General features: G+C 39.5%; 1 protein-coding gene across 1 annotated transcript in view; it reads left to right on the top strand.

Moving 5' to 3' along the window:
* Positions 1–14,028, top strand: part of LOC120517846 — a 36,842-nt gene that overhangs the window by 6,602 nt on the left and 16,212 nt on the right. Inside the window, exon 2 of the mRNA XM_039740348.1 lies at positions 2,222–2,548. Within this exon, the coding sequence (XP_039596282.1) occupies positions 2,222–2,548 (327 nt within the window). The remainder of the gene's footprint in view (positions 1–2,221; positions 2,549–14,028) is intronic.

Here is a 14,028-nt window from a genome sequence, read left to right as displayed (position 1 = left end):
CTCAACCATTTCTGGTTAACGGTCCACGCCCATGGTCCTCTCACCTCTCATTCGTGTGAATGCTTTTGTCAGACACAGTTCCTGCGCTCTCAGCTCTTATAAAGTTTTATATTTTCCTCACTTTAAGATCCCAATAAAATAAGACTTATTGTGTCCAAATCTTATTGAAGAATTTAATCCCGAAGAGTTATCAACAGAAGAAATAAGTACACGGCAATCCTAGCACTGAGAAACGATGAAGTCAAACAAATTAACGCGAAAATTGTAGATCGATTACACAGCAAATTGGTTAAATACGTAACAATAGACTCTGCTGAAACAGTTAGTGGTGACCATGCGGTAGATGAAAACATCAATTTGCAATATCCCGTAGAATATGTACAACCTTTAACACTGTCCGGTTTTCCACCGGCCGAATTACTGTTGAAAGAAGGATGTGTCGTAATCCATCCATTTTCTAACCCGCTGAATCCGAACACAGGGTCACGGGGGTCTGCTGGAGCCAATCCCAGCCAACACAGGGCACAAGGCAGGAACCAATCCTGGGCAGGGTGCCAACCCACCACAGGACACACACAAACACACATTAGGGCCAATTTAGAATCGCCAATCCACCTAACCTGCATGTCTTTGGATTGTGGGAGGAAACCCATGCAGACACAGGGAGAACATGCAAACTCCACGCAGGGAGGACCCAGGAAGTGAACCCGGGTCTTGTAACTGCGAGGCAGCAGCGCTACCACTGCGCCACCATGCCGCCCTTGTGTTGTAATGTTATTGCATAATTTATGTATGAGTGATGGGCTATGCAAATGAACAAGAATAGTTGCATTCAAAATTAGTCGAACAATTCTGACATGTAAAAGTTTAACAGGTGACAAGAAAGGTAATGTAATACATCTTCTGTGGATAACATTAGACACCAAAGGAGATCTTGATATGCCATTCGTATTAAAACGTTTACAGTTTCCCGTTAGAATAGCTTTTGCAATGACAAATAACAAATCCCACGGTTAAACATTCGAAAAAGTCGGTTTATTTATTAGAGAGAAAGAACGATATTCACTCAAGGACAGTTATACATTGCGTTGTGACGATGAAAGTCCAAACACAGAATCAAAATTCAAAGCGATAGTGATGAAAAGTTAATTCAAATAATTATTTTTCCTGAAGTTTTACAGTAAAAGTGTAAGTTTAAAAAGTATTTGTGTGTTAATTTCAAAGCCAAACAGAATGAAAACGTATAACGCAATGAGTACCTCTAATGCAACATGAAACATAATTTTCTTTTAATTTATTATGTTTTACTATGGTTTATTACTCACTGTAATGTAAAATAGTTCGTTCTATTCTGCAAATGTAACAATTCCCATGAAAATAGCAATCTGTTTAAATTGTACATCTGCATCCCCTTACGCAACTGGGGGTTGGTGAGCAAAGTGAGCAGGGGGCAGAACCTCCTAGTATGTATATATATATTTTTTTGAACTGAAGACAGGATTCTTGACCAATGAATGAGAGGGGCAGGCAGCTCTTCAATTCAAAGGCACAGTGTTATGGGAAAGCATCTTTCCTGTTGATCTTGTATGTTTAGTTTTCATGCACTTTATATATTTTGAGCGTACTAATGGACATGTGACATAAATTCTGTGAATATTTTTTTTTTTTACTTTTTTTCCATGGATGTTTCTCACATTGTTCACCATTATCCAGCATTGGTCACTATTAGGTCCTGTTCAATCAGAATCTTTGTCATGTAGTTTCTCCACTAAAATATGAGATTAATTTTTTTTCTCCGCCACCATTACAAACTACATGGGGTAAGTAGCATATTAAAAGAAATATAATTTTTTAGATGGAGTATCCCTTTTAGACTGGTAAGATAGATAGATAGATAGACTGTGCTCAGATGATTCAATTTTAGTAACATTAGTTCAAGGTAAAGGTTGATATTTGTTCTTACTTTTGGAAAATCTAAACCAACTTGGAAAGAACACTGGCACACTCCCATCCCAACCAAATGCACTTTAGGATGACTGGTGACTCAAAAGTGTCCCTGTGTGTGTGAGTGAGTGAGTGAGTGAGGGTGGGCAGGAGTGTGCGTGATTGTAACTTGGAAAATGCAGATGTGCATAGAGTGTACTGTAATAAAGATTTAGAGTATAATGGATACACACTTTACATTAGCAAGTCTCATGCTTGTATTTTTGTTTGTTTGCAGGACAACAGACTCTAAAAGTAAATGACCTTAAAACAGGCGAGAAAATCAACATCCTCTGTCAGACCAGTGAGGATAACTTCAAATTCCTGATTCTACAAAGACGTTACTCCAAACCAGGCACAGTCATTAGGATTAATAAAACAGCTCATCAAGTCATTAGTCCAGAATATATAAACCGAACATTCATCAGAAGCGAGTTCCCAAAAGTAACAATTACAATCAGCAAATTACAAGAAAGTGATACAGACGTGTACGTGTGCGAGTATTTACATGATGCAGATACGAAGACGTCCTTCATCGGCACTAGCACATTAATTATGGTTAAAGGTGAGTCTGCAATTTAATTAGAAATGACTGCTTACTAAATGTTCCCTATACAATAAATAATAATAATATTGTATAAACGTGCTACAGGATTCCAGAAGTGACTGATGATACTGTATCCTTGGGTTTGATTTGCAATTTCCTAGCTGTAATTCATTTCTAAAGTCTAAACTCCATAAACGCTGCTCAATTATTTTTGCTTGTTTTGGAACTTGGCTTTTGAATATAAATTTATCCGGAAGTGGGTACTCTGCTCTTTTTAAAATAGACTCAATATAAAATAGGGTTATTTTTTGTAATATACTTTATTAATCCTCAAGGGGAAATTGTTTTTTTGCATGACCTTTTGGAGTGAGAGCACAGGGTCAGCCATTGTTACAGCATCCTGGTGCGATTTCCAGGTTAAAGGCCTCGCTCAAAGACTCAACAGAGTAGGTTCCTTCTGGCAGTAATGGGATTGGAACCAGCAACCTTACAGACATCAAAACAGACCCTTAACCACAGAGCCCCCAAACAAGCAACAATTTGAAACTTAGGCTGTGTAGGATGCATGGTAAGATGTATATTTAACTCTTTGAGCAAAGTATGTGTGTACTGTACACACATAAATGCCTACATACACGTTACCTATCCACTACTAGATGAAGTCTTCACGCCTAGTACTCCACACATCACAGTCAGCTACTACTCTTTCAGGCATTTCTTCGCATTCTCATCAACATCTGCATACTTTGTTTTGGATCAGATCCATTTATTTCTTTCTGTCATTTTTTTTCGTAATTCCCAGCATGCATCTTTCCTTTGCTCTTTAAGTGACTCTTACCTTTCTGGTAGTTTCAGTTTTCAGGTGCCTGCCTTATCGGGCTCTCCAGTCCCCGCAGCACCCCCTGGCAGCATCAAGAGGACTGAGTCAAAAAACACCAGTTCCCACAATACCGCTCTGCTGCAACCTGGGGGGCTGCCATCTAGTGGTCTGGGGGAAACGATGACCTGTGTATTCTGTCTCCCCTTATCCTTTGAAGCTGAGGGCGTTCGAGCCAGGCAAGGTTCCTGGCCGTCCCTCACAATAGATAGATAGATAGATAGATAGATAGATAGATAGATAGATAGATAGATAGATAGATAGATAGATATGAAGGGAACTATATGATAGATAGATAGATAGATAGATAGATAGATAGATAGATAGATAGATAGATAGATTCCCCCAAAGAAGGATATCTGGCTTTTTACAGAAGCTCATTAAATACATACATATATAGATATACATATATATATATATATATATATAGTATATATATATATATATATATATATATATATACTGTATATATATATATATATATATATAGATGACCTCTGATATAAACATATATAAATGGACACACAATGGTCTGAAATCTCTTTTTGTTGAAAATTCTTCTTTTTTCCCTTCTGCTGCAAAGTAACCCAAATTGCAATAATAACTCTGGAGACATCGGGCCAAAACAAAAGTAACGAGAAAGCCACTTAATTAAAGACAAATGTTAAATGTAATGGGCAGGCATTCTCGGACTTCTCAGTTGAAACAAAGTATGTCTTCAACCTAACTGATGGTGAGAAGTAAATGCATAAAAACAAAGTTGTACATTAAGAACAAACAAATGAGTAAAAAAACTGCCTGCCTGCTTTATAGATGTGGAGATTTGGTGACACAATGTGAGACTTTTGAAGCAGCCATGTCGTGTCATTGTCTACCCACTTAAAGCAGAGCAGGGTCCTGTAGGGGCACTGGAGCCTATCCTGGGCTGGCATAGGACACAAGGCTGGAACAAACCCTGGACAGGGTGCCAGTCCGTCACTGGGCAGACACACACATCAAGCACACACTCGGGCCAATTTAGTATCATTGATGTCGTTGGGCAATGGAAGAAAACTGGAGCACCCAGGAGGAACCCACCTTGGCACGGGAAGAACATGCAGACTCCCCACAGGGAGAACCTGGGACCGAAGCAGCCATCTAGGACTCAAATAAGGCTAAATAAACTAATAAAGGGGCTATGTTTATTGTCTATAAAGTGACACAAGACAAGGAATAACTTAGGGAAGAAAAAGCTACAAATAATCCAAAGGAAAACAGCGATCCTGTTACTTCAATGGGCTTTTCTGTCCACCAGATCAGGTGCTTTGTCCACTTAGCAACCTCCAAGAGTAGCATAACGGCCCTCCCTTCACCTTCTATCTCTCTTTTTCTCACTCACAGTTCCTAGCATCTCTCCCTCCATCCAGTGCTCCCTTTCCCAGTTCACACCCCTGACTCTACACTCAGTGGTCTACCTGCCTAAGTAGTTGAAGTAGTAGTAGAATCCTCTTATGGTGTCATTTTCAGTAAATCCTAGAATTTCTGGGATTAGTTGGGTCAACAAAGTCATAGACCACCAAATCCTAGTGCCTTCTGCTGACCCCTGAGAACACCACACCCTTTTGCCCTCTTCAGCATCTCACAAGCCAGGCCTGACAGGACTAAGCAGACCCAGTTCTTCCACTTGGGTACCGCATAGTGTGCCAATAGAAAATCTGCCTCATTCCACAGCCTCCTGTTCCCAGCCTTCAAAAGGAAAAACATGGCTACAGTGGTCCTGACTTGAGGCAATGTGCTGACCTCTAGTGGTCAGGAGGTATTTTCCAGCATTTTATGACATCTCCTTATTTTTTGGAATGGGGGTGAGATATTCTTGGCACATAATTTGCTTGCCCTCTACTCAGTGCCAGTGCTACTTTAATTTCTGCCCTTGACTGTTGGGTAGTTAACCTGTGTGGCTGGGTTTTTCCACCCCTTATGATCTGCGGCCTAGGAGAATGCCTAATTTGCCTTAATGGTGGTGTCCAAATAGGAACGTTGTACATTTCCTCCCAGGTTGCATTGCTCTCCTTCACTGGTGTCTGTGCTCATTGGCCTTCAGGCACACCACGGGGTGTTTTTGATGTAATCGGTCCTAGGGTGCTGTCAATTGTTAACAGCTCATTGCAGCTCACTGTTCCTATGTGCTTTAAGCATGCAGTGATTCAACCCCTGTTAAAAAAATGCAAACCTTAATCCCTTGGTTCCTAGTAGCTTTGCCCCATTACCAAATTACTATTTCTCGTCAAAGTTTTGGAGAAAGTTGTGGGTACCCAGCTACAGACTTTTTTGGAGCACAACATATTCTTGATAAGTTTCAGTCGGGATTCGGAGCATTTCACAGCACAGAATCGGCGCTGCGAAGAGAGACAAAAGACCTGCTGCTGGTAGCAGATACAGGGAAGTTCTCAGTGCTAATGTTATTGGATTTGTATGCTGCCTTTGACCTTCTGATTAACAGGCTTGAGCGGTGGGCTGGTACTCGGTGCTCTTAAGTGGTTGGCGGATTAACTCAAAGGCAGGACGCTTTGTATACATGTGGGTAGTTCAACGTCTCCTACTGCTGCTGTAACCTGTGGGGTACCTCAGGGGTCTGTTTTAGGTCTGGTCCTCTTCTCTTTATATAGGTTCTGCTTTATACTACACTAGCATAACTTCCCATATCATTGTTACGCTGATGACACCCAAATTTACTTCCCATTGTAAATCGGGTGGAATGGAGTCTGTGACAAAGCTTTTTAACCACTAAGGTGATACAAAACACTGGATGGCAATTAACTTCCTGCAGTCAAAAACTGAAGTCATTCTATTTGGTGAACTTACTGTTACCCAAAACATTTCTAGTACATTGGGTCCACTTGTCCGATACTTAAAGTCATGTGCTAGAAATCTCATGGTGATCTTGCGTTCAGGTTTTAAATTAGACAAACAGATACATTCAGTTTTTTCTACCTCAGGGCAATCAACAAAGTCAAGCCGTTTTTGTCATTTAATGGCCTACCGAAGCTAATTCATGCTTTTGTGATGCCTCACTTGGATTATTGTAATGCCCTGTATGTTGGGGTATCCCGTACGACTCTGTCTCACCTTGCAAATGATGTAGAATGCAGCTGCTAGAGTTCTGACCAGCACCAAAAAAAAAAAAACAGATCACATCACGCCAGTGTTGGCCTCTCTTTGTTGGCTCCCTGTTAGTTAGAAGGTGAATTTTAAGATTTTAGTGTTTGTTTTTAAAGCCCTACATGTTTAAAAGCCCCACACGATCGTTTTTAAAGCCCTTCAAGCCCTCTGACCAAAAAACAGGCGACAGAGCTGGAGGTGGCAGAGTTAAAGATGCTAAGATTTGCATTGGGTGTGATGAGGATGGACAGGATTAGAAATGAGGACATTAGAGGGTCAGCTCAGGTTGGACGGTTGGGAGACAAAGTCAGAGAGGCGAGATTGTGTTGGTTTGGACATGTGCAGGGAAGAGATGCTGAGAAAAGGATGCTAAGGATAGAGCTGCCAGTGAAGAGGAGAAGAGGAAGTCCTAAGAGAAGGTTCATGGATGTGGTGAGAGAAGACATGCAGGTGATGGGTGTGACAGAACAAGATGCAGATTACAGAAAGATATGAAAGACGATGATCCGCTGTGGCAACCCCTAACGGGAGCAGCCGGAAGATGAAGAAGTTTTTAAACCCTACATGGGTCAGCTCTACCGTACTTAGCTGATCTTGTTGTTCCGTATTCATCAGCCAGGCAGCTGAGGTCTTCAGATCAGCTATTGCTGTCCCACTCTCACAGCTGAAACTGAGGGTCGATTGTGCCTTTGTGGCGGCTGGTCCTAAATTGTGGAGCGGTTTACTCCTCGTAATAAGGTCAGCTCCCACACGTCATAGTTTTAAGTTTCAGCTAAAAAGTCACTTTTATTCACTTGCATTTTTACCTTATGAGTTTGAGTAGTTAAATCTTTCTATGTATATTGTTTATACTCTGTTCATCTTATGTGTTTATTTAATAATGTAATAATAATATATAAGTTATTTATGTTTGTGTGTTGGTATATGTGTGTTCAAGTATGCATAATGTTTTCTTTTTGTTTTTATTTTTAACGGCGGGTGTTGGCACCCTGCCCAGGATTGGTTGCTGCCTTGTGCCCTGTGTTGAGTGGGATTGGCTCCAGCAGACCCCCGTGACCCTGTATTTGGATTCAGCGGGTTAGAAAATGGATGGATGGATGGATGGATTTTCTTTTTAATAACTAGGGGGCTTTGCCCCCTGCTCGCTTCGCTCGCCCACCCCCGGGTTTGGTTTACCGGATATACAATTTAAAGAAATTGTTATTTTCATGGGAATTGTTACATATCCATTATTTTCACTTTTACTTTTTTTTAATGTTATTAATTTTATTGTAATCATTCCATACAAATAGATCAATTTTTACAAAAAATAGGATTGAAAACAAATCGACCCCCACCCCTGAGAAAGAGAGCATGGCCAACAGAGTAAAACTTAAAGCTTGTAAACATACATAAAATGATGAGTTTAATCGGCAGATAAAGATAAATGAAGAAGAAAAAGAAATGAGGAGAGAATCTACTTCCTCTGGGCTTTAAGAGCTTATTCTAAAATATTATTGATTAGATTCTGCCAAGTTTTTGAAAAAGTTCTGCTCAGATCCTCTGACTGAGAATTAGATTTTTTCCAATTTCAAATAGTATAACACATCAGTTACCCACTGACTTAAAACAGGAGAGTTAGGATTCTTCCAGCTTAGCAAAATAAGTCTGCGTGCCAAAAGTGTAGTGAAGGCGATCACAGTTTGTTTGTCCTTCTCCACTTTAAGCCCCTCTGTGAGCCCACCAAACACAGCTGTTAATGGGTTAGGAGGGATTGTGACACCAAGGCTGTCTGAAAGGCACTTAAAAACTTTTGTCCAGAATGGTGTTAATTTGGTGCAGGCCTAAAACATGTGACCCTGTGAGGCCAGAGTTCGATTGCAGCGTTAACAGGTTGGATCTTGCCCTGGAAACATTTTGGACAGTTTTAAGCGAGATGTGCTTAAAAGTTGAATAATTCTATGCAGCGGTGGGCTGGCGTACTGCCCGGGGTTTGTTTCCTGACTTGCGCCCTGTGTTGGCTGGGATTGGCTCCAGCAGACCCCCGTGACCATGTAGTTAGGATATAGCGGGTTGGATAATGGATGGATGGATGGATAATTCTATGCTTTGTGCATATGGAGCTTGAGTGAATTCTCTGCATTGCTACCTTCCACTTCTTTTCTGATATGTTGAGTGAGAGATCTTTTTCCCATTGCCCTCTTGTATCTTTCAAAGGGAGGGGACTGTAAAATAATTTTATATATTGCAGAAATGCTGTCCGAGTCATTGAAATTGATCAATATTTTTTCCAGCATAGAGGAGGGAGTGAGATGAGGGAAATCGGCAGGTTCTGTTTAGCAAAGTTTCTAATTTGAAGGTAGTGAAAGAAATGTGTAGCTGGAAAGTTAAATTTGGAATGTAATCGTTCGTAGGATGCAAAGATGTTGTCTATGTAAATATCTCTAAGTAATTTAATCCCAAATCTTTTCCAGATATTAAAAACTGCATATGTTTGCGAGGGTTTTAAAAAGGTGGTTCTCGTGCAGAGGTGCCACAGATAAAAGATTCTCTATCTTAAAATGCTTTCTGCCTTGGATCCATATTATGAGTGAGTGAAGCACCATTAGGTTATTAGTATATTGGCGATAACTTGCATTTATTGGGGCACAAAGCAGGGAATATAAAGAAGTACTGCAAGATTTTATTTCTATTGTGGACCAAGCCTGTGTATGTTCATCTATTTGTGTCCAGGATTTTATAGCTTGTATGTTTGCTGCCCAGTAATAAAACTGAAAGTTAGGTAGGGCCATGCCACCTTCTGCCTTTGGTCTTTGTAGGGTCGATCTTTAGATACGTGGATGTTTTTAGTTCCAAATAAATTAGGTTATGGTTGAATCTAATTGCTTAAAAAAATATTTATTGGTGTATATTGGAATGTTTTGAAATAAAAAAAGAAGCTTAGGAAGGGTGTTCATCTTAACAACGTTAATTCTTCCAGCTAGAGTGAGATGGAGGGTTGACCATCTATGCAAGTCTTGCTTAGTTTTTTCCATACAGACGGTGACATTTTGTTGATAAAGAGCTTTATGTTTACTTGTGATGTTTAACCCTAGATATTTAAACTGATCTGCAATGATAAAATGGAGGGTGTCCAATCTAATATTGTATGCTTGAGAAGTCACTGGAAAGAGCACACTTATATACAAATGAATTCTGAGACCAGAGATCTTTTAAAATTCTATAAGTGCTGTTAGGACTGCAGGTACATTTATTTTGTGGGTCTGATATATACAGTACCATATCATGTGCATAGAGAGAAATTTTCTGTTCAAGTCCCTCTCTGATAATCCCCTTTATCTCATACGCATTTCGACAGTGAACTGCCAGAGGTTCAATGGTGATCGCAAACAGCAGTGGTGACAAGGGGCATCCTTGTCTGGTACCACGTTCTAGTTTAAAGTAGTCTGAACAAATGTTGTTAATACAAACTGAAGCTTCTGGATTGGTATACAGTAGTGTGCCCAGAGGGGACTGGGCGGTCTCTTGGTCTGGAATCCCTACAGATTTTATTTTTTTCTCTGGCCGTCTGGAGTTTGTTTTTGTTTTTTCTGTCCCCCCTGGCCATTGGACCTTACTCTTATTCTATGTTAGTTAATGTTGACTTGTTTTATTTTCTTACTGTGTCTCTTATTTTTCTATTCTTCATTATGTAAAGCACTTTGAGCTACATTCTTTTGTATGAAAATGTGCTATATAAATAAATGTTGTTGTTGTTGCTGTTGTTTGATCCATGTACAAATGTTCGGGCAAAACCCAAATTTCTCTAATGTAGTGAAAAGGTGGTTCCATTCAATCATATCAAATGCGTTTCCTGCATCCAACGATAATAATATTTCTGGGGTGTTTGACTTTGTTGGTGAGTATATTACATTAAACAGGTGTCAAAGCTAAGTGTCACCCTTTAATAAATCCAGTTTAATCTTGTGATATTACTGAAGGCAGCACTTTCTCCATCCTTCTAGCTAGGATTTTTGAGAGTATCTTAACATCATTATTCAGAAATGAAATTGGTCTGTATGATGCACATTGTAATAAGTCCTTATTTTGTTTAGGAAAGATGGTGATTAATGCTTGGCAAAGAGTTTGAGGTAGAATTTGATTGTCTCTGGCTTCTGTAAATGTTGCTAATAAGAGGGGAGGTAGCTGAGTGGAGAGTTTCTTATAAAATTCTACAGGGTAGCCATCAGGGCCTGCTGCTTTCCTGCTTTGAAGTGACTTTATAGCATCTAGTAATTGTGATATCGCCAGAGTTTTATTCAGTTCCTCAGCACTAAAAGTATCTATTTGTGGTATCTGTAATGCATCCAGAAATGCATTAGATTGTGCGTTGTCTTCTTTAAACTGAGTAGAATATAAGGATTTATAGCAGTCTCTAAATGTGTGCATTATATTTTTATAGTCAATGATTTTACCTTTGTTCATGTTGGTGATTACTGGGATTGTATTGTGAACTTCTTGCTTGTGGATTTGTTGAGCTAAGAGCTTATTAGCTTTCTCTCCGTGTTCATAGTAATGATGTCTTGATTTAAAAATGAGTTGTTCAGTTTCTTTGGTTGTTAAGAGGTTGAGCTCTAAAGCAGAGCCTGCCTTTTCCTATGAAGAGCCTAACTTGGATGCCTGGCATGTTCTTCATCTATTCTAGTAATTTCGCATCTTAGCTCTGGTACTTTCTTGGTTTCTAATTTATCCATCCATCCATTATCCAACCCACTATATCCTAACTACAGGGCAAGGGGGGTCTGCTGGAGCCAATCCCAGCCAATACAGAACGCAAGGCAGGAAACAAACCCAGGGCGCCTACCCACCGCAGTGGTTTCTAATTTATTTCTGTGGGAAATATATGAAAGAATCTGTCCTCTTAAGAAGGCCTTTAGAGTTTCCAAGAGTATTCCTGCAGAGACCTCTGAGGATGTATTTGTCTTTAGGAAGAAACTGATTGGTTTTGATATAAATTCTGTACAGTTCTCATATGCTTATAGAAGTGGATTAAGATGCCATCTGCGAGATGAGTATGTGGGGCATAATGATTTTAGCTCCAAGATCAGAGGTGCATGTTTGGAAATAACAATAGCATTGTACTTGCAAGATTTAATCGTAGGCAAGAAATTATTATCTATAAAGAAATAATCAATTCTTGAGTAGCAATGATGCACTGGTGGGTAGAAGGAATATGTTTTTGAGTTTGGGTTTAGAAAGCTCCATGGGTCTGATAGGCTGTGGTCAGTTATAAACTGTGTAATTGTCTTTGCACTGTTAGATGTCATCCCCCCGTGACAGTAGACCTATCTAAGAGTGGATTTAAAACACAATAAAAGGCCCCAGCCATTATAATTTTATGAGCGTTCACTTTGGGAATAGATGCAAATACATTTTGCATGTATTCCCTATCATCGACATTGGGTGCATAAACATTTATCAAAATCACTTTACAGTTAAATAAATCCTTCAGGATCAGATACTACATCTGATACCACAAATGAGACTCTTTCTATGTATGAGAATTCCCACACCTCTAGTTTTCTTTGTAAAGCTGGAATGGAACATTTGGCCAGTCCAGTCCTTTTGCAGCCGGAACTGATCCTTGCTTAGTAAGTGGGTCTCCTGTAAAAATACTATTTTAGCATTTAAACCTGTTAGGTGAGAGAATACTTTCTTTCTCTTTAATTCGTGTTTCTGACCTTTAACATTCCAGCTCACAAAATTAATTGTCCCATCATGGAGACATTGATTCAAAATTTTTGATGTCATTTTGTAGTGGAAGTGAGACAGCTTTAACCTTAATTTCCAGTTTCCCCACAAGTTATTGCCATGCAGCCTATTGTTACGTTGGTAGTTATAATTATAAGGATTAAAAGGATAGATTAGATATAGATATAGCTTGCTCTCTTTCTCTCCCCCCCCCTTATCCACCGGTCCTCTGATATACCTAGAAAATAAAACAAGCCCCCCAGCAGCGGCATTTAAGGATTAAAAAGTAGAGATATCTATTGCTGATAAAGTCTAAATACTATAAGCATAAAATAGAATCTTTAACAATCTTAAAGTATTAAGATAATGAACCCAGGGAATGGTGTTAAAAAGTGGTTCTGGATAAGCATAGTAAATCCTAATGCAATAATAACAATAACAATAAACCAAGGGTATGATGTTAAACTTTTTTGGAGTAGTAAAAAAAACAGAAAAAAAACCCTACTTTAATTTCTTCCACACATACGTCTATAACTGTAATTAAAACATAAACAAAAAGTGTCTGAGAAGAGAAAGGATGTATAATTATGGTACTCGTATCATTAGAAATGGATCAGACAGCAGGTGGTCTCTTCTTTGCCATGCCATGACAGGATGCAACTCACTATCGTGTTTCAAAAAAGTGTCAGGATCAGCTTTCTTAATTCCTTTTCTGCTTCCTCCTTGCTGGAGAAGATGTAATACAGTATTGGCCTTGAATATGCACTTTCAGTTTGGCAGGATACAAGCGGCAGTATCTGATATTGGCTTTCCTTAACCGCTGTTTAATGTTGAGGGTTGAGAAATTGGGGAAAATACGAATGTGGTTATTTTCAAATATAATCTCTTGTTTGTGTCTGAGAAGTGCCATCACATCAAGCTTAATTTGTAATCTCTCAAAGCAGAGAATAAAAGACCTAGGTTTAGTGGTATTTGATCCACATATGCGATAAGCTGCTGCTACCTCAGTATCTGATTTAAAGTCCTCTCCAATTATTTTTGAGAATAGTTCAGCTACGCATTTCACTGGGTTTGGACTTTCACGATTCTCAGGTAGACCTTCGATTCTAATATTATACCTTCTGCATCCATCTTCCAGAGCCCCAAGTCTGTCTCCAAGTTTTTTGCATTCGGAATTCGCGGCTGTAGCTTTTCCATCTGCGTTAGATGCCAAATGTTCCGCTGTTTAAATTCGAGTCACGAATGTCTGCTTAACGTCTTCCAGCTGATCGGCAAGTTCTCTCAGTTTAGATGCATTTTCCTGAATGAGTTCCTTAATTTTCCCCAGTATACCTTTAAAGGTTGCATCAAAACAATTATATATACGTTTTTCCAAGTTTTTATTATCCTGCTACAGTTTCTCATTTGTCTCGTTTTGCAGTTTCCCATTTATCTTGAGCAAGCCACTTATTTCTTTCTTCATATTTTTCTGAATGTCTTTCTTAAGCTCACTTATGGCCGTAGCCGTGGCCAATGTTGTGATCATTTCCTTCAGTTCGGGCAAATAGTTTCGGCTTTCATGCTCAGCAGGTGAAGTTGCAACCCCAGTTACAGCTGATGCTTTGGGCTCGCTAGGAGTCAGTAGATGAAACCACGGCCATTTCTAATTTCAAGTGATCTTCCTGAATCGTCGCACCATTGTGACCTGCATCACTTGCACCTTCGCTCCCATTTTCGCTCTCAACTGCAGATGATGCAGTGGAATGGGGTCCTGGGAAGTCTGTGCTTTCATCTT

Source organism: Polypterus senegalus, chromosome 17 (genome assembly GCF_016835505.1).
Source record: "Polypterus senegalus isolate Bchr_013 chromosome 17, ASM1683550v1, whole genome shotgun sequence".
NCBI lineage: Eukaryota > Metazoa > Chordata > Cladistia > Polypteriformes > Polypteridae > Polypterus > Polypterus senegalus.
This window is presented reverse-complemented; position numbering and strand designations above follow the sequence as displayed.